General features: G+C 42.5%; 1 protein-coding gene across 3 annotated transcripts in view; it reads left to right on the top strand.

The window, feature by feature from the left end:
* The window catches only part of cux2b (cut-like homeobox 2b), a 506716-nt gene that overhangs the window by 390689 nt on the left and 93527 nt on the right, over positions 1–22500 (top strand). For all 3 annotated transcript variants that reach the window (XM_061907007.1, XM_061907006.1, XM_061907004.1), the window contains exon 4: positions 7944–8022. In XM_061907007.1, coding sequence (XP_061762991.1) covers positions 7944–8022 — 79 coding nt within the window. The remainder of the gene's footprint in view (positions 1–7943; positions 8023–22500) is intronic.

The following is a 22500-nucleotide window of genomic DNA, read 5'->3' as shown; positions in this document are numbered from 1 at the left end:
TATGTATGTATGTATGTATAAATGTATGTATGTATGTACAGTATATGTCTATATATACAGTACGTATATATATGTTAATAGTTAAAGTATATATATATATATATATATATATATATATATATATATATATATATATATATATATATATATGTAGGTGTGGGAAAAATCACAAGACTACTTCATCTCTACAGAACTGTTTCATGAGGGGTTCCCTCAATCATCAGGAGATTTTAATGGAAGCATTCACATACAATGGTTTATATAGGGCACAGAGTGGGTGGGTACAGGCAGGCGTAGGGTGTGGTGATTGGCTCATGTGTTACCTAGGAGGTGTTTCCGTCTGTGGCGGCATGTTGAAATAATTTCACTGCGCTTGTTGAGGGATGGTAGATCTGGATGATATATAATAAACAGTTTCTCTTTTAAGCATAGGTTGCATCTTTTATTACCACTGTTGTAAGGTGTGCTGGATGCAAGAATTTGCCATGTTATTGAATATTCAACATTATTGTCTTTGAGGTTCCAAATGTGTTTGCTGAGTTCCGTAGAATTCCGCAAAGTCTGGTTTCTAAAGGAGGCGTTGTGATTATTCCATCTTGTTTTGAACGCTCCTTCGGTTAATCCTACGTACGTGTCGGATGTGTTAATGTCCTTGCGTATTACCTTTGCTTGGTAAACGACTGATGTCTGTAAGCACCCTCCGTTGAGAGGGCAATCAGGTTTCTTGCGACAGTTACATTCCTTTACCTTTTTCCCACACCTACATATTGCGCTCTACCACGGTATCGAGCACTATTCTCTGGATAATCCAATCAAGACATATATATATATATATATATATATATATATATAATGTGTGTGTATGTATATATGTATATGTACGTTAGGTTATGAAAAATCACAGAGGCTATATCATCCCTTAGTTCCTGACCTAACGTATATACCGTTCTACCACGGTATTGAGCACCATATAATGGATGAACCACAGAAACCTTGATGCTATATCTATATGTATGTATGTATGTATGTATGTATATATGTATGCATGTAAACATATACTGTATATACTTTGATTCCGAAAAAATAGCAATTGTTGAAGGGACCAGAAATTAGGTGTGGACTGTGTTGTATTTGCTTAAATCTTAAGCACATGCATACTGCAAGTCGTTTATGTAAGTGAGTTGAGAAATAAAGCTGTTGTACATCACCCAGATTTTCCTTTTGTCTCTTCTACTTAACAGCCATAAACAGATTAGAACCCTCTCAAATATCCATCCATCCATTTTCTGCCACTTATTCCCTTTGGGGTCGCTGGTGCATATCCCTCCCAAATATATTACACAATACATATCAATTCATACATTATATTACTTTAATTTATTTTCACGTAAAAAAACGTCATTTTTAAAGTATGGCTACTTTATTTTGCAAATGTAGTAGTAGTAGTAGTAGTAGTAGTAGTAGTAATAGCTTTTGACTTTTGTAATATTTCTTATCTCTCACTTTGTGCTGGTTTGTTCGCACATGCAATGAACACATGGAGACGGATTGAGACTGGTTTGAAAGTGGTACCCCCAAAGGTGTATGGCTAAGTATTTCCCAGCAGCCTGGTCTCAGTGAGATATGGAGAAGTAGTAACTACTCGCCCAATCTCTCGGTTACCTTGTTCTTGATCACAATTGAGGGGAAAATACAGAATGCTCTGTGAACCCCAACCGGTGCCAGAGGTGTATCTTGCATCCAAGATAGGATGTGAGGGTTGCCAACATGGAGGTCCTCAAGCTGTGCCTGGGCCTTAATCTGCCAGCGTGAGACTCCTGACTTTTGGAGTCCCATGTGCTTGGCATCAGCTGGATTATCATTGAGATGAAGACGACTCTCTGATCAACACATATTATGCACAACCTCCTGGTGGGCTTTGATCGTCAACTTGTATCTATATACCCACCCCGTGTGTGTGTGTGTGTGTGTGTGTGTGTGTGTGTGTGTGTGTGTGTGTGTGTGTGTGTGTGTGTGTGTGTGTGTGTGTGTGTATGTGTGTGTGTGTGTGTGTTTGATTGACTGATGTCTACTTGCATCTAGGCAAGGTAAGAGTTTCTCACTCCTGGAGTGCAGTGGTGGCACTAACCATTTGTTGCCGGTTGTTTTTTATTAAAATAAAACAAATCTATTAAAAATCATCTCAAAGCACATTGTACAGAAAGCAAAAACAATGAAAAATATGGCAAAAAAAAAAAAATGTACATACTAGAGATGCGCGGTTTGGTGACCGCAGGATTAGGTCTCTGCTTTTTGCAGATGATGTGGTCCTGATGGCTTCATCTGACCGGGATCTTCAGCTCTCACTGGATCGGTTCGCAGCCGAGTGTGAAGCGACCGGAATGAGAATCAGCACCTCCAAGTCCGAGTCCATGGTTCTCGCCCGGAAAAGGGTGGAATGCCATCTCCGGGTTGGGGAGGAGACCCTGCCCCAAGTGGAGGAGTTCAAGTACCTAGGAGTCTTGTTCACGAGTGAGGGAAGAGTGGATCGTGAGATCGACAGGCGGATCGGTGCGGCGTCTTCAGTAATGCGGACGTTGTATCGATCCGTTGTGGTGAAGAAGGAGCTGAGCCGGAAGGCAAAGCTCTCAATTTACCGGTCGATATACGTTCCCATCCTCACCTATGGTCATGAGCTTTGGGTCATGACCGAAAGGATAAGATCACGGGTACAAGCGGCCGAAATGAGTTTCCTCCGCCTTAGAGATAGGGTGAGAAGCTCTGCCATCCGGGAGGAACTCAAAGTAGAGCCGCTGCTCCTTCACATCGAGAGGAGCCAGATGAGGTGGTTCGGGCATCTGGTCAGGATGCCACCCGAACGCCTCCCTCGGGAGGTGTTTAGGGCACGTCCAACCGGTAGGAGGCCACGGGGAAGACCAAGGACACGTTGGGAAGACTATGTCTCCAGGCTGGCCTGGGAACGCCTCGGGATCCCCCGGGAAGAGCTAGACGAAGTGGCTGGGGAGAGGGAAGTCTGGGTTTCCCTGCTTAGGCTGTTGCCCCCGCGACCCGACCTCGGATAAGCGGAAGAAGATGGATGGATGGATCGATGCGCCGTTTGTGTCTCATCCGCGGGGTTCGCAGATAAACCGCGGGTCGGGCGGTTGACATGACGAAAAAATTGATTTTAATTAGATTCGAGCGGGTGGCGGTTGAACCATCCGGAAATATTTGATATGCATGGTTTTGTAATCGGTATCCTTTGCCATTCAAAGTGCCATTTAAGACCCGTGTCATGAAGCGAAGAAAATAATAAGAGACGCTATTATTCTCCTGAATGACCGCCGATAGTCGCCCAGTTATTAAGTATTAGTGCGTGCTATGAAGCCGTTGGCTTTGTCGCCTACTACAACATGTACGATCTGCTTGTCAGTCCAGTATCATGTTGTGTGTGGTTTCCGCGGCAACACGCACACGACTGCAAGGCATACTGGGTGACACAGAGTACACTAATGGTTGTGATATAAACAATTTTAACACTCTTAGTAATATGCACCACGCTGTGAAGCCACAACAATTAAGAACGACAAACACATTTCGGGAGAACATCCTCACAGTAACACAACATGAATGCAACACAACAAACACCCATAATCCTTTGTATTCATGACACTTTCTGACTATTTTATACACCCCACTAGCAGCAAATGACCCTCCAGGAATAATGTAGTGAAATACATTCTGCAGCAACCGGCTACACCGGCATTTTGTTTAGGAAAGGACTGGTAGGTGAGGTTGATTTAACCGCTGGTAAAGCAGAGAGTGAAACAACAACACAATGAAGCTGGGGAGTTGGCTGAGAGCTTCAGAGTATTGCATCTGTATTGATTGGGCGCCAGCCTTTTCCATCTTACATGAACTCCTCTGAGCTCTTGGTGGCAGTGATGGGGAGGAAGGCTTGTCTTGATCTTCGGGATATTTCTTTAAACATGCTGCTGTCGTCATGTCTACCCAGGGAAGACTGGAGCCATTTCCAGTAAATCTAAGGCTCTCTATGCTTGACTTTCCCCCCTTTGCTGTACCAAACAACACCATCATCACGAACACTCCAAGTGTCTTAATATCGGCAGTCCGATATTTTCGGACATCTCTACAAATAACGGTTTGAATTTGTCCAGGTTATCGGGGGCTGTTATTACCGACAGACAGGCGTCGCGGTTTGACTAAGAAAACCCTCGTCTCCAGTGCAACGTCTCTATCGTGTTCACTCATTTGCCGCTTTTCCACTTATGCAGGGGTAGGCAACCCGGAATATTGAAAGAGCCCTTTAGGAGCCAAATAACACAACGGTGTAAGCACCATTTATATAAAACTCACGAGCCGATCTAACATTAGACTTTAATATTAAGGTGGGGGCCGCAAAATAACGCATGTCTGGGACCCCTGCTTTAAATAGACCCCCCTTTTAGACTAGTTGATCTGCCGTCTCTTTTCTGCTGTGGAGAGGGGGGGGTTACAGATTTGGTGACTACAGATGAGGCACAAGCTATCCAAAGTGGGGTCCCAGGGTGGACCACTCATCTGTGCATCAGTTGGGAACGTCTCTGCGCTGCTGACTTGTCTCCACTCAAGATGATCTCCTGCTGGCCTCACTATGGACTGGACTCTCACACTTTTATGTTAGATCCACTATGGACTGGACTCTCACACTTTTATGTTAGATCCACTATGGACTGGACTCTCACACTTTTATGTTAGATCCACTATGGACTGGACTCTCACACTTTTATGTTAGATCCACTATGAACTAGACTCTCACACTTTTATGTTAGATCCACTATGAACTGGACTCTCACATTTTATGTTAGATCCACTATGGACTGGACTCTCACATTTTTATGTTAGATCCACTATGGACTGGACTCTTACACTATTATGTTAGATCCACTATGGACTGGACTCTCCCTATTATGTTAGATCCACTATGGACTGGACTCTAGACCAGTTGATCTGCCCCCCTCTCCATTGTGGAGGGATGGGCACAGGATGAAGTGCTGGCTGTCCAGAGTCGGGACCTGGGGTGGACCGCTCGCCTGTGAATCGGTTGGTGACATCTCTGCGCTCCGCTCGGGATGGTCTCCTGCTGGCCCCACTATGGACTGGACTCTGACTATTATGTTAGATCCACTATGGACTGGACTCCCACTATTATGTTAGATCCACTATGGACTGGACTCTCACTATTATGTTAGATCCACTATGGACTGGACTCTCACTATTATGTTAGATCCACTATGGATTGGACTCTCACTATTGTGTTAGATCCACTATGGACTGGACTCTCACTATTGTGTTAGATCCACTATGGATTGGACTCTCACTATTATGTTAGATCCACTATGGACTGGACTCTCACTATTGTGTTAGATCCACTATGGACTTGACTCTCACTATTATGTTGGATCCACTATGGACTGGACTCTCACTATTATGTTAGATCCACTATGGACTGGACTCTCACCGTTATGTTAGATCGACTATAGACTGGACTCTTACACTATTATGTTAGATCCACTATGGACTGGACTCTCACTATTATGTTAGATCCACTATGGACTGGACTCTAGACCAGTTGATCTGCCCCCCTCTCCATTGTGGAGGGATGGGTACAGGATGAAGTGCTGGCTGTCCAGAGTCGGGACCTGGGGTGGACCGCTCGCCTGTGAATCGGTTGGTGACATCTCTGCGCTCCGCTCGGAATGGTCTCCTGCTGGCCCCACTATGGACTGGACTCTCACTATTATGTTAGATCCACTATGGACTGGACTCTCACTATTATGTTAGATCACCTATGGACTGGACTCTTACTATTATGTTAGATTCACTATGGACTGGACTCTCAATATTATGTTAGATCCACTATGGACTGGACTCTCAATATTATGTTAGATCCACTATGGACTGGACTCTCACTATTATGTTAGATCCACTATGGACTGGACTCTCACTATTATGTTAGATCCACTATGGACTGGACTCCCACTATTATGTTAGATCCACTATGGACTGGACTCTCACTATTATGTTAGATCCACTATGGACTGGACTCTCACTGTTATGTTAGATCCACTATGGACTGGACTTTCACAATATTATGCTAGATCCACTCAACGTCCATTGACCTAGTCGCCCTAGAGGGGTGGGGGTCACCCACATCTACGGTCCCACTGGGTTGAGTTTTTCCTTGCCCTGATGTGGGATCTGACTGAACCGAGGATGTTGTGGCTTGTGCAGCCCTTTGAGACACTTGTGGTTTAGGGCTATATAAATGAACATCGATTGATTGAAAAATCTTGAGCGGGCCTCATGTGATGACAGTCAGGAAAAATGTAAGAATAAATAACAGATGTAATACTAATGGCGTAGTTTATTCTTTAAAAGGCCTACTGAAATGAGATTTCCTTATTTAAACGGGGATAGCAGGTCCATTCTATGTGTCATACTTGATCATTTCGCGATATTGCCATATTTTTGCTGAAAGGATTTAGTAGAGAACATCGACGATAAAGTTCGCAGCTTTTGGTCGCTAATAAAAAAGCCTTGCCTGTACCGGAAGTAGCAGACAATGTGCGCGTGACGTCACGGGTTGTGGAGCTCCTCACATCCTCACATTGTTTACAATCATGGCCACCAACAGCAAGAGCGATTCGGACAGAGAAAGCGACGATTTCCCCATTAAATTGAGCGAGGATGAAAGATTCGTGGATGAGGAAAGTAAGAGTGAAGGACTAGAAAGAAAAAAAAAAGACTAGAGGGCAGTGGGAGCGATTCAGATGCTATTAGACAAATTTACTAGGATAATTCTGGAAAATCCCTTATCTGCTTATTGTGTTACTTGTGTTTTAGTGAGATTATATGGTCGTACCTGTACAACATGAAGGTCGGCCCCGCACCTTTCTTCAGCGCCAGTCGACGGGTGGTGGCGATGCCTATCTCTGCCCTTCGCAAAAAACACGATCCTTCGAAATGATCACTGCATAATACACTGTACTTTGTGTGTGTGGTCCAATCCAACCGTGTTCGCTTGACATCTCTGTTCCATAGTGAAGTGAAGTGAAGTGAATTATATTTATATAGCGCTTTTCTCTAGTGACTCAAAGCGCTTTACATAGTGATACCCAATATCTAAATTACATTTAAACCAGCGTGGGTGGCACCGGGAGCAGGTGGGTAAAGTGTCTTGCCCAAGGACACAACAGCAGTGACTAGGATGGCGGAGGCGGGAATCGAACCTGCAACCCTCAAGTTGCTGGCACGGCCACTCTACCAGCCGGGCCATACCGCCCAGTCAAGCTTTACTATATAGTAAAGCTCGACTGTCATCTTTCGGGAATGTAAACAATGAAACACCGGCTGTGTTTGTGTTGCTAAAGGCGGCCGCAATACACCGCTTCCCACCTACAGCTTTCTTCTTTGACGTCTCCATTATTCATTGAACAAATTGGAAAAAGATTCCGCAACACAGATGTTCAGGATACTGTGGCATTTTGCGGTGAAAACAGATGATTTAATAGCTGGGAACGATGCTGGAACAAAACGTCCTCGACGGTCCGTGGAATCACGCGCACGCGTCCTCATACCGAGACGTTTCAGCAGGATATTTCGGCGCGAAATTGAAAATTGCAATTTATTAAACTAAAAAGGCCGTATTGGCATGTGTTGCAATGTTAATATTTCATCATTGATATATAAACTATCAGACTGCGTGGTCGGTAGTAGTGGGTTTCTGTAGGCCTTTAATTATAACTTAATATGTTCTCTTTGTACACTAGAATCTCCGAGGTTGACCCCGCTTTTGGAAAAGTACTTAAATTCCGCATAGGCTTCCATACCGTACTTGTTGATTTACGCTCATGCCAGGCTTATCTCCTAATATTTACCTACTGGTATTTATGTCCTTGCAGGTGGTCACTTTGAACAAGCGGAGTAAGGAGGCTGAGTCTGCTTTCCTCGGTATCTACAAACAGCTTATTGAAGCCCCAGGTGAGTATCCGGCTATAAATAATACCAGCAGAAACACAGACACACACTCTCAAATCTTCTAGAAATGCAGTTTCCCCTAGAAAGATAAAGGCCTCGTCACATCGTACAAACCCCGTTTCCATATGAGTTGGGAAATTGTGTTAGATGTAAATATAAACGGAATACAATGATTTGCAAATCATTTTCAACCCATATTCAGTTGAATATGCTACAAAGACAACATATTTGATGTTCAAACTCATACATTTTTTGATTTTTTTGCAAATAATAATTAACTTAGAAAGACATGCACCTGGGGATAGGTTGATGGGCAACACTAAATTGGCCCTAGTGTGCGATGACTTGTCCAGGGTGTACGCCGCCTTCCGTCCGATTGTAGCTGGGATAGGCACCAGCGCACCCCGCGACCCCAAAGGGAATAAGCGGTAGGAAATGGATGGATGGATCTCACGGGTTTCTCCTCATTGAGCTAAATTGAATCCTGTCTCTGTTTAATTCCTTGTGTTGGATGTAAATATAAACGGAATACAAGGATTTGCAAATAATTTTCAACCCATATTCAGTTGAATATGCTACAAAGACAACATATTTGATGTTCAAACTCATAAAGTTTATTTTTTTTTTGCAAAACATAATTAACTTAGAAAGACATGCACCTGGGGATAGGTTGATTGGCAACACTAAATTGGCCCTAGTGTGCGATGACTTGTCCAGCGTGTACGCCGCCTTCCGCCCGATTGTAGCCGGGATGGGCACCAGCGCACCCCGCGACCCCAAAGGGAATAAGCGGTAGAAAATGGATGGATGGATCTCACGGGTTTCTCCTCATTGAGCTAAATTGAATCCTGTCTCTGTTTAATTCCTTGTGTTAGATGTAAATATAAACGGAATACAAGGATTTGCAAATAATTTTCAACCCATATTCAGTTGAATATGCTACAAAGACAACATATTTGATGTTCAAAGTCATAAAAAAAATTTTTTTTGCAAATAATAATTAACTTAGAAAGACATGCACCTGGGGATAGGTTGATTGGCAACACTAAATTGGCCCTAGTGTGCGATGACTTGTCCAGGGTGTACGCCGCCTTCCGCTCGATTGTAGCTGGGATAGGCACCAGCGCACCCCGCGACCCCAAAGGGAATAAGCGGTAGAAATGGATGGATGGATCTGACGGGTTTCTCCTCATTGAGCTAAATTGAATCCTGTCTCTGTTTAATTCCTTGTGTTGGATGTAAATATAAACGGAATACAAGGATTTGCAAATAATTTTCAACCCATATTCAGTTGAATATGCTACAAAGACAACATATTTGATGTTCAAAGTCATAAAAAAATTTTTTTTTGCAAATAATAATTAACTTAGAAAGACATGCACCTGGGGAAAGGTTGATTTGCAACACTAAATTGTCCCTAGTGTGTGACGACTTGTCCAGGGTGTACGCCGCCTTCCGCCCGAGTGTAGCTGGGATAGGCACCAGCGCACCCCGCGACCCCAAAGGGAATAAGCGGTAGAAAATGGATGGATGGATCTCACGGGTTTCTCCTCATTGAGCTAAGTTGAATCCTGTCTCTGTTTAATTCCTTGTGTTGGATGTAAATATAAACGGAATACAAGGATTTGCAAATAATTTTCAACCCATATTCAGTTGAATATGCTACAAAGACAACATATTTGATGTTCAAACTCAGAATTATTTTTTTTTTGCAAATAATAATTAACTTAGAAAGACATGCACCTGGGGATAGGTTGATTGGCAACACTAAATTGGCCCTAGTGTGTCAATGTTGTCTGTCTATCTGTGTTGGCCCTGCGATGAGGTGGCGACTTGTCCAGGGTGTACCCCCCCTTCCGCCCGATTGTAGCTGGGATAGGCACCAGCGCCCCCCGCGACCCCAAAGGGAATAAGCGGTAGAAAATGGATGGAGTTAACTTAGAATTTCATGGTTGCAACACGTGCCAAAGTAGTTGGGAAAGGGCATGTTCACCACTGTGTTACATCACCTTTTCTTTTAACAACACTCAATAAACGTTTGGGAACTGAGGAAACTAATTGTTGAACCTTTGAAAGTGGAATTCTTTCCCATTCTTGTTTTATGTAGAACAGGGGTAGGGAACCTATGGCTCTAGAGCCAGATGTGGCTCTTTTGATGACTGCATCTGGCTCTCAGATAAATCTTAGCTGACATTGCTTAACACAGTAAGCAATGAATATTTCCGCTGGTAATCACAGTGTCAAAAATAACGTTCAAAATATAAACATTCTCATGCATTTTCATCCAGTCGCATTAATGGTAAGAAGTGCCTTATTTATTGTTGGTTAGCCTCAGAATAACAAAAAGAATAAGAGACTTAGTATACTCCAAAAAATGTTGGTCTTTCTTACAAATGCACGCATATAGTTGAATTCAGTGTAAAATAAATAATTATATGGCTCTCACGAAAATACTTTTAAAAATATTTGACTTTTATGGCTCTCTCAGCCAAAAAGGTTCCCGACCCCTGATGTAGATCTTTAGTCATTCAACAGTCCAGGGTCTCCGCGGTCGTATTTTACGCTTCATAATGCGCCACACATTTTCGATGGGAGACAGGTAAGTACCCGCGCTCTTTTTTTTACGAAGCCACGCTGTTGTAACACGTGCTGAATGTGGCTTGGCATTGTCTTGCTGAAATAAGCAGGGGCGTCCATGAAAAAGACGGCAGCATATGTTTATTCCAACACCTGCATGTACCTTTCAGCATTAATGGTGCCTTCACAATTTTTTGGGAAGCTGTTTTTATACCCAATCATGGCACCCACCTGTTCCCAATTAGCCTGCACACCTGTGGGATGTTCCAAATAAGTGTTTGATGAGCATTCCTCAACTTTATCAGTATTTATTGCCACCTTTCCCAACTTTTTTGTCACGTGCTGCTGGCATCAAATTCTAAAGTTAATGATTATTTGCCCCCCCAAAAAAAAGTTTATCAGTTTGACCATCAAATATGTTGTCTTTGTAGCATATTCAACTGAATATGGGTTGAAAAGGATTTGCAAATCATTGTATTCTGTTTATATTTACATCAAACACAATTTCCCAACTCATATGGAAACGGGGTTTGTATGTGTATGAAAACTGCATAAAGCAATAAACTAATTAAAAGTATCGAGCGATACAGAGATATGTTAAAGTAGCACGCTGATATTAGATGCGCTCTTATCTATGTTTTAAAGTCTGGACTGTGAGCGGTTTCCAAAACTCTGCGTGAGGCCACTTCAAAACACAGCCTCGGTCTCTGAGTGTAACCTAGCTGAGGAGAGAACGCATCCTTGAAGAGCCGGGGTGTTGATTGTAGAGGGCCAATTAAAATCCCAACTGAAGTCTGCGGAACACAGGCCTGATGAGGCCAATTGGGGCGAAGCGAGAGAAAAGGGGAAGACTGTTATAGAGGAGAGGAAATCTTTTTTTTTTTGTTGCAAATTTCAATGCTCGTCAATTGCTTGGATTTACGAGACGAGAGCTGAGCCAGAAGGCAAAGCTCTCGGTCTACCGAGCTATCTACATTCCTGGTCATGAAATGTGGGTCATGACCTAAAGCAGGGGTCACCAACCTTTTTGAGACCAAGAGCTACTTCTTGGGTTTATTTATTAAATTTCTAAAATTAATCTTAATCAGGAAAAATTACTAATGATGTTCCATAAATTCTTTTTTAAATTTTTTTCAAAAAGACTCAAATAAGCTAGTTTTTCTTTTCATTTTTTTCGGTTGAATTTTCAATTTTGAAGAGTCGAAATTGAAGATAAACAATGTTTCAAAATTGAATTTTCATTTTTTTCGTGTTTTCTCCTCTTTTAAACCGTTCAATTAAGTGTTTTTTTCATCATTTATTCTCTACAAAAAAGCCTTCCGTAGAAGGAAAAAAAATGTACCTAAAGCAGGGGTCACCAACCTTTTTGAAACCAAGAGCTACTTCTTGGGTACTGATTAATGCCAAGGGCTACCAGTTTGATACACACTTAAATAAATTGCCGGAAATAGCCCTTCCCATCCATCCATCCATTTTCTACCGCTTATTCCCTTTTGGGGTCGCGGGGGGCGCTGGCGCCTATCCCAGCTACAATCGGGCGGAAGGCGGGGTAAACCCTGGACAAGTCGCCACCTCATCGCAGGCCGGAAATAGCCAATTTGCTCAATTTACCTTTAATAAAAGGTTATATATATTTACCTTTTATTAAAGGTAAATATATATATATACATATATATATATAACCTTTTATTAAAGGTAAATTGAGCAAATTGGCTATTTCCGGCATATATATATATATATATATATATATATATATATATATATATATATATATATATATATATATATATATATATATATATTTATAAAAGGTAATATATATATATATATATAATTTATTTATAAAAGGTAATACATATATATATATATTTATTTATTTATAAAAGGTAATGTATATATATATATATATATATACATATATATATATTTATTAATTTATTTATTTATTTACTAAAGGTAAATTGAGCAAATTGACTATTTCCGGCATATATATATATATATATATATATATATATATATATTTATAAAAGGTAATATATATATATATATAATTTATTTATAAAAGGTAATATATATATATATATATTTATTTATTTATAAAAGGTAATATATATATATATATATTTATTTATTTATAAAAGGTAATGTATATATATATATATATATTTATATATATATATATATATATATATAAATAAATAAATATATATATATATATATATATATATATATATATATATATATATTTATTTATTTATTTATTTATTAATTAAAGGTTAAATTGAGCAAATTGGCTATTTCCGGCAATTTATTTAAGTGTGTATCAAACTGGTAGCCCTTCGCATTAGTCAGTACCCAAGAAGTAGCTCTTGGTTTCATAAAGGTTGGTGACCCCTGCTTTAGGTCATGACCCACATTTCATGACCATAGGTGAGAGTAGGAATGTAGATAGCTCGGTAGAAAAATCTATATATATAAATGGGTATTTCTGTCTGTCATTCCGTCGTACATTTTTTTTTTGTCCTTTTATGGAAGGTTTTTTTGTAGAGAATAAATGATGAAAAATCACTCTTAACGGTTTAAAAGAGGAGAAAACACGAAAAAAATTAAAATAGAATTTTGAAACATAGTTTATCTTCAATTTCGACTCTTTAAAATTGAAAATTCAACCGAAAAAAAATGAAGAGAAAAACTAGCTTATTTGAATGTTTTTGAAAAAATAGAAAAAATAATTTATGGAACATTATTAGTAATTTTTCCTGATTAAGATTAATTTTAGAATTTTGATGACATGTTTTAAATAAGTTAAAATCCATTCTGCACTTTGTTAGAATATATAACAAATTGGACCAAGCTATATTTCTAACAAAGACAAATCATTATTTCTTCTAGATTTTCCAGAACAAAAAATTTTAAAGAAATTCAAAAGACTTTGAAATAAGATTTAAATTTGATTCTACATATTTTCTAGATTTGCCAGAATAATTTTTTTAAATTTTAATCATAAGTTTGAAGAAATATTTCACAAATATTCTTCGTCGAAAAAACAGAAGCTAAAATGAAGAATTAAATCAAAATGTATTTATTGTTCTATACAATAAAAAAACAACATTACTTGAACATTTATTTAATTTGTCAGGAAAGAACAGGAAGGAATTTAAAAAGTAAAAAGGTATATGTGTTTAAAAATCCTAAAATAATTTTTAAGGTTGTATTTTTTCTCTAAAATTGTCTTTCTGAAAGTTATAAGAAGCAAAATAAAAAAACAAATGAATTTTTTTAAACAAGTGAAGACCAAGTCTTTGAAATATTTTCTTAGATTTTCAAATTCTATTTGAGTTTTGTCTCTCTTAGAATAAAACTTGTCGAGCAAAGCGAGACCAGCTTGCTAGTGAATAAATAAAATTAAAAAAATAGAGGCAGCTCACTGGTAAGTGCTGCTATTCGAGCTATTTGGATGGTATAGCTCGGTTGGTAGAGCGGCCGTGCCAGCAACTTGAGGGTTGCAGGTTCGATCCCCGCTTCAGCCATCCTAGTCACTGCCGTTGTGTCCTTGGGCAAGACACTTTACCCACCTGCTCCCAGTGCCACCCACACTGCTTTAAATGTAAAAATTAGATATTGGGTTTCACTATGTAAAGCGCTTTGAGTCACTAGAGAAAAAGCGCTATATAAATATAATTCACTTCACTTTACTATTTTTAGAACAGGCCAGCGGGCGACTCATCTGGTCCTTACGGGCTACCTGGTGCCCGCGGGCACCACGTTGGTGACCCCTGACCCTAAAGAGTAAGATCGCGGAAACAAGCGGTTGAAATGAGTTTTCGCAGAAGGGTGGCTTGCATCTCCCTTAGAGAAAGGGTGACAAGTTCAATCCCCCGAGAGAGACTCGGAGTAGAGCCGCTGCTCCTTCGCTTGGAAAGGAGCCAGCTTAGGTGGTTCGGGCATCTCGTGCGGATGCCTCATGAGTGTCTCCCTAGGGAGGTCCTCATTGCAGGTCCAACTGGGAAGAGACCCCGCGGCAGACCAAGGACCAGATGGGGGGGGGGGGGGGGAGTACATCTCCTTTTCTGCCTGGAAACGCTTCGGGATCCCCCTGGAGGAAGTTGCTAATGTTGCTCTGGAGAGGGAAGTCTGGGGGTCTCTGCTGGAGCTGTTGTACCCGCGACCCGATTCTGGATAAGCGGTTCAAGATATATGGATGCTTGGATTTAAATGATGTCATATCCGGCTCATTAAATATGCGTGGTGGTCAAGCAGCGTCGGTTCCCAATGGGTACTAGGCGCCATGTAGCTTTTCTCGAAGAAAAATGCCCTATGCACGTGTCGGTTTTTCGACTCTACGAACCGTTGGAATCGCGAAAACGACACATTTTTCAGTTCCTAATCAAGAATGGTAGAAGAATTTTCGGAAATTACGACGACAAAGTGGCGAGCGCTCCAACCCAGGGGAGGAGAGAGTCGAAGAACGCACAAGTTTGCAGTGACCACTTCGTTAAAACCTCTAAAGCAGGGGTCTCAAACTCAATTTACCTGGGGGGCCACTGGATGCAGAGTCTTGGGTGAGGCCGGGCCGCGAGAAAAGATTACTTAAAAAAAAATACATTTTTAAACGTCTTCATTTTTATTTTCAACACAAAATAAAATCAAAATGAAACAAAATGAGAATTGAGTCATGCGAGGCAATGCAAATTAAGCAATAAGAAAAGACAAATAACGGTTTGAATTGGTCCAGGTTATCGGGGACTGTTATTACTGACGGACAGGTGTCGCGGTGTGACTGCAGTCAGGCACCATGGCAACGTTTCTGTCGCTTTTACTCATTTGCCGCTTTTCCACTAATGCAGGGGTAGGCAACCCAGAATGTTAAACGAGCCATTTTGGACCCAAATAACAAAAATTGTCTCGGTCTGGAGCCAACGGGAGAGGGGGGGGGGCTCGCCGTGGAGTTTACAGTCCCGGTAGCACAATTATCCCCGAACGGGCTAACATCACGACTAACGTGTTACACGTCCGATTCGCCCAGCGACTCTCTGTCGGAGTATCAGCGCTGGGGTCCAGTGCACCACAGTTTTGTATTGTCGCTCAGTCCTTCTGCGGAGTGCTTTGGAAGCTACTGGACCACTCGTCTCCGCGAGAGAGAGACACACACACACACACACAGTGACAGAGAGAGCGAGAGAGAGGGTGAGCAGGCGGGCGAGCGAGGGAGGAGCTGAGGAAAAGCGACAAAACGCAAGTGACGTCAATCTTCGGCCCTCGAGAGCCACATACCACACCCTGATTGGTAGATTCCTTCAGCTCCGCACACAACGCTGTCAAGCGCCATTCATATTAACTAACATTAAACTTTCATATTAAGGTGGGGGCCGCAAAATAACGTCTCGCTGGCCGCTTGTCTGAGACCCCTGCTCTAAAGGCTTAGTTGGCCACATGCGTGGACAGCACATTTTAGCTCTTATTTCAAAAAATTGTGTACACTACTGAGTCGGGGTCTTATGGCCACTTATGTGGACACTTACACTGCCATCTGGTGGTGTCAGAAGAGTATAACATACAATGGAATTTTGAAAAAAAAAGGTGTAAAAATAAACATGAAGTACACGTTTGTATATATTGTAGGGTCCCGGAAGAGTCAGTGCTGCATGGGGTTCTGGGCATTTGTTCTGTTGTGTTATGGTGCGAAATGTGTCTGTCATTCTTGTTTGGTGTGGGTTCACAGTGTGGCGCATATTTGTAACAGTGTTGAAGTTGTTTATACGGCCACCTTCAGTCTGACCTGTATGGCCGTTGACCAAGTATGCTTTGCGTTCACTTGTGACTGGGCTGGCACGTTGTTTGTAAGGAGGAAAAGTGAACGTGACGACATGTTGTAAAGGACATTAAAGGCAGTGCTTCTAAGGCACGCCCCCGATCTGGTTGGAAATCGGGAGTCTCCTGGAAAAATCGGGAGGGTTGGCAAGTATGGTCCCCACATCTGCGGTCCTCTCCAAGGTTACTCATTGTCCCATTGGGTTGAGTTTTTCCTTGCTTTGAGGTTGAAGGGGGCAGGGGCAGTATATTTTAGCGACCCAGAAGAGTTAGTGCTGCAAGGGGTTCCGGGTATTGGTTCTGTTCTGTTGATGTTGTGTTACGGTGCGAAATGTGGTCATTCTTGTTTGGTGTGGGTTGACAGTGTGGTGTATATTTGTAACAGTGTTGAAGTTGTTTATACGGCCACCCTCAGTGTGACCTTTATGGCTGTTGACCAAGTATGCATTGCATTCACTTGTGTGTGTCGCATATATTATGTGACTGGGCCGGCACGCTGTTTGTACGGAGGAAAATCGGACGTGACGACAGGTTGTAAAGGACATTAAAGGCAGTGCCCTTAAGGCATGCCCCCGATATTGTTGTCTGGGTGGAAATCGGGAGTCTCTAGGGAAAATCAGGAGGGTTGGCACGTATGGTCCCCACATCTGCGGTCCTCTCCAAGGTTTCTCATTGTCCAATTGGGTTGAGTTTTTCCTTACTTTGTGGTTGAAGGGGGTGGGGGGAGTATATTTTAGCGTCCCAGAAGAGTTAGTGCTGCAAGGTGTTCTGGCTATTGGTTCTGTTGTGTTTATGTTGTGTTACGGAGCGAAATGTGTTTGTCATTCTTGTTTGGTGTGGGTTGACAGTGTGGTGCATATTTGTAACAGTGTTAAAGTTGTTTATACGGTCACCCTTGGTGTGACCTTTATGGCTGTTGACCAAGTATGCCTTGCATTCAGTTTTGTGTGTCGAATATATTATGTGACTGGGCCGGCACGCTGTTTGTACGGAAGAAAATCGGACGTGGCGACAGGTTGTAAAGGACATTTATGGCAGTGCCTTTAAGGCACGCCCCCGATATTGTCTGGGTGGAAATCGGAAGGGTTGGCAAGTATGGTCCCCACATCTGCGGTCCTTTCCAAGGTTTCTCATTGTCCCTTTGGGTTGAGTTTTTCCTTGCTTTGAGGTTGAAGGGGGTGGTGGGGGGAGTATATTTTAGCGTCCTAGAAGAGTTAGTGCTGCAAGGGATTCTGGGTATTGGTTCTGTTGTGTTACGGTGCGAAATGTGTTGGTCATTCTTGTTTGGTGTGGGTTGACAGTGTGGCGCATATTTGTAACAGTGTTGAAGTTGTTTATACGGCCACCCTCAGTGTGACCTGTATGACTGTTGACCAAGTATGTGTTGCATTCACTTGTGTGTGTCGCATATATTATGTGACTGGGCCGGCACGCTGTTTGTAAGAAGGAAAATCGGACGTGAGGACAGGTTGTAAAGGACATTAAAGGCAGTGCCTTTAAGGCACGCCCCCGATATTGTTGTCCGGGTGGAAATCGGGAGTCTCTCGGGAAAAACAGGAGGGTTGGCAAGTATGGTCCCCACATCTGCGGTCCTCTCCAAGGTTTCTCATTGTCCCATTGGATTGAGTTTTTCCTTGCTTTGAGGTTGAAGGGGGTATATTTTTGTTTCCCAGAAGAGTTAGTGCTGCAAGGGCTTCTGGGTATTGGTTCTGTTGTGTTTATATTGTGTTACGGTGCGAAATGTGTTCATCATTCTTGTTTGGTGTGGGTTGACAGTGTGGCGCATATTTGTAACAGTATTAAAGTTGTTTATACGGCCACCTTCAGTGTGACCTGTATGGCTGTTGACCAAGTATGCCTTGCATTCACTTAAGTGTGTGTGAAAAGCAGTGCCTTTAAGTTTTTTTGGCGCTCTGTTCCTTTCCCTAGGTTCGTGTACACAGCGGCGTTTTAAAAAGTCATACATTTTACTTTTTGAAACCGATACCGATAATTTCCGATATTACATTTTAAAGCATTTTAAAGCATTTATGTGTCTGCACATTTGGACTCTTTTTGTTTACAGTGAACATCATTAGTCAGTGTACATCTCACCGCAGGTGTCCAAGGTCACAACTACCACTCCGGATCTAGAATGGATGGCTCCAGGTGTACTGGAGGACAGTTTCTCTGCACCCACTTTGTTTCTCTTTTAGCCTCAAACCACAACAAAGTGTCTCCCTCTCTGTTTTGGCCCAAACGCTGCACAGTTGATACCCTTTTTTGATTCTTTGACATTACCAATCATTCTTTACACACCGTTATTCTTAATCATAACGCAGTTATTGCTATTCACGGCTGGATGTTCATTTGATCTTGTCGCTCCCCTCAAAATGTGTGCGGCGTCTGGTCCAATCAGAGTGGGACACAGTTAATAGAAACTCGGGCTGAACAAGCAAAGAAGGGGGGAGGAACAATCGGCTCAATTTACGACCTGTTGTACACGGCTATCATTAACATATCATTCATCCTCTTTGCGGCACTCTTTCGGCATACCAATCTAAGCTGTGCACACAATAAAAGTGTTAGCTATGAAAGTAAAGCCGACGTTACATGACAAGCAAGTTATTAAAGGGAGACTGCACTTTTTCCCGACATTTTGACATCATTCACAAGACATGAGAAGGGATTTTTTTTTTTTTTTTTGCGTTCTAAATATTAAATAAATGCGATCAGAAGTTTGCCCAGCTCACATTGCACCCGACCTCTATGGCCCCTGCTATGGGTGGTGAGCCCATTGGAGGGGTGACCCACGTTGCCTCTTCGGGCTGTGCCCCACCTCCGGGCCTGGCTCCAGAGGGGGGCCCCGGTGACCCGCGTCCGGGCGAGGGAAATCTGGGTCCATGATTTTTCATCTTCATAAAAGGTCTTCGAGCTGCTCTTTGTCTGATCCCTCACCTAGAACCTGTTTGCCCTTGGAGACCCTACCAGGGGGCTTTATGCCCCCGGACAACATAGCTCCTAGGATCATTGGGACACGCAAACTCCTCTACCACGATAAGGTTGCAGTTATTAAAGGGAGACTTATTAAAGGAACACATTTCCAGTGAGGGTTGGACTCCGCCAAGGCAGTCCTTTGTCACCGTTTCTGTTCATAACTTTTATGGACAGAATTTCTAGGCGCAGTCAAGGCGTTGAGGGGTTCCGGTTTGGTGACCGCAGGATTAGGTCTCTGCTTTTTGCAGATGATGTGGTCCTGATGGCTTCATCTGACCGGGATCTTCAGCTCTCGCTGGATCGGTTCGCAGCCGAGTGTGAAGCGACCGGAATGAGAATCAGCACCTCCAAGTCCGAGTCCATGGTTCTCGCCCGGAAAAGGGTGGAGTGCCATCTCCGGGTTGGGGAGGAGACCCTGCCCCAAGTGGAGGAGTTCAAGTACCTAGGAGTCTTGTTCACGAGTGAGGGAAGAGTGGATCGTGAGATCGACAGGCGGATCGGTGCGGTGCGGACGTTGTACCGATCCGTTGTGGTGAAGAAGGAGCTGAGCCGGAAGGCAAAGCTCTCAATTTACCGGTCGATCTACATTCCCATCCTCACCTATGGTCATGAGCTTAGGGTCATGACCGAAAGGATAAGATCACGGGTACAAGCGGCCGAAATGAGTTTCCTCCGCCGGGTGGCGGGGCTCTCCTTTAGAGATTGGGTGAGAAGCTCTGTCATCCGGGAGGAACTCAAAGTAAAGCCGCTGCTCCTTCACATCGAGAGGAGCCAGATGAGGTGGTTCGGGCATCTGGTCAGGACGCCACCCGAACGCCTCCCTAGGGAGGCATTTAGGGCACGTCCAACCGGTAGGAGGCCACGGGGAAGACCCAGGACACGTTGGGAAGACTATGTCTCCCGGCTGGCCTGGGAACGCCTCGGGATCCCCCGGGAAGAGCTAGACGAAGTGGCTGGGGAGAGGGAAGTCCGGGTTTCCCTGCTTAGGCTGTTGCCCCCGCGACCCGACCTCGGATAAGCGGAAGATGATGGATGGATGGATGGATCAGAAGTTTGCATACAAGCGTCTTTTCGTGTCGTCCTCCGCCGGTTTTGGATGCTAAATGGCTGTTAAAGGCCTACTGAAACCCACTACTACCGACCACGCGGTCTGATAGTTTATATATCAATGATGAAATATTAACATTGCAACACATGCCAATACGGCCTTTTTAGTTTACTAAATTGCAATTTTAAATTTCCCGCAAAGTGTCGTGTTGTTGATGACGCGTGCGTTTGACGTCACCGGTTGTAGCGGACATTATTTTCCAGCCCGATCACAGCTATAAGTAGTCTGCTTTAATTGCATAATTACACAGTATTCTGGACATCTGTGTTGCTAAATCTTTTGCAATTTGTTTAATTAATAATGGAGAAGTCAAAGTAGAAAGATGGAGGTGGGAAGCTTTTAGCCTTTAGCCACACAAACACACAGTGTTTCCTTGTTTAAAATTCCCGGAGGTGAAGCTTTACTATGGATCAGAGCGGTCAAGCGAACATGGATCCCGACCACATGTCAACCGGCAGTTTTCGGTGAGAAAATTGTGGTAATCATCGGCTCTTACCGGAGATCAGCGGAGCTTCTGTCCTGCTGCAGCTTTGTGACTTTCCTCAGAGACTCTGGCGTCAACACACCCGTGGCCGCACCCCTCCGACTTTAAGGTACTATTTAACTCACTAAAACGCTAGCAACACAATAGGCAGATAAGCGATTTCCCAGAATTATCCTAGTAAATGTGTCTAAAAACATCTGAATCGCTCAGAATCGCAATCGCCTTTTTTTTCTTCTGGTCCTTCACTCTAAATTTCCTCATCCACGAATCTTTCATCCTCGCTCAAATTAATGGGGAAATTGTCGCTTTCTCGGTCCGAATAGCTCTAGCTGCTACTGGTTATGATTGTAAATAATCTTCAGATGTGAGGAGCTCCACAACCCGTGACGTCACACGCACATCGTCTGCGACTTCCGGTACAGGCAAAGCTTTTTTATTAGCGACCAAAAGTTGCGAACTTTATCGTTAATGTTCTCTACTAAATCATTTCAGCAAAAATATGGCAATGTCGCGAAATGATCAAGTATGACACATAGAATGGACCTGCTATCCCCGTTTAAATAAGAAAATCTCATTTCAGTAGGCCTTTAAAGGGTACCAACGAGTTGGAATACCTACTCAGACTTATTCTGTCCAGGTGAGATTAGGGCTGGGCGATTAGGCCTTTTTTTAATATCTCGATATTTTTAGGCCATGTCGCGATACACGATATATATCTCGATATTTTGCCTTAGCCTTGAATAAATATATTATTATTATTATTATTATTATTTATATATGGTGCTCATTATGTCCGTTTCTCTTTAGCCATCATTTAACCCGCTATAAAAAAAAAACACCTGTATTTAAAAAAAAAAAACATTCTGAGGGACACTAAGAGAGATTACAGTAGGGCCGGGCGATATGGCCTTTTTTTTTAATATCTCGATATTTTTAGGGCATTTCTAATTTAAAGTAGTGTATAGTTCTAACTTTTACGGAAGCACTAAAACATACCGGTGTAGTGAGCTTACATTATTCACCCAAAAGAACACTTTTTCACGGGACACATTTCCGGACTTGTTGTTGTTGCTCTAGTGAGCCACGAATGAGGAGTTGCCGCTCCGTTATTGATTGAAGTAAAGTCTGAATGTCAACAAAGACGACGGGGAGAGGACGCTGTCGAAGGTGAGCCATGTAAATAAGACCGCCCACAAAAAGCGACTGTCAGAAAGCGACTTGAAGATGATGTGTAAAACATCACCTATGCAACGTTTCGACCAAAGAACCACCATCACGTTATGAAGACCACAAGGAAGTCTTTTACATTTAGAAAAAAAATCATAATATGACCCCTTTGAAGGCCTACTGAAATGAGATTTTCTTATTTAAACGGGGATAGCAGGTCCATTCTATGTGTCATACTTGATCATTTCGCGATATTGCCATATTTTTGCTGAAAGGATTTAGTAGAGAACATCGACGATAAAATTCGCAACTTTTGGTTGCTAATAAAAAAGCCTTGCCTGTACCGGAAGTAGCAGAC

The sequence above is a fragment of the Nerophis ophidion genome, linkage group LG07 (assembly GCF_033978795.1).
Source record: "Nerophis ophidion isolate RoL-2023_Sa linkage group LG07, RoL_Noph_v1.0, whole genome shotgun sequence".
NCBI classification, from domain to species: domain Eukaryota; kingdom Metazoa; phylum Chordata; class Actinopteri; order Syngnathiformes; family Syngnathidae; genus Nerophis; species Nerophis ophidion.
Note: the sequence above shows the minus strand (reverse complement) of the source record. Positions and strands in the feature narration are given on the sequence as shown.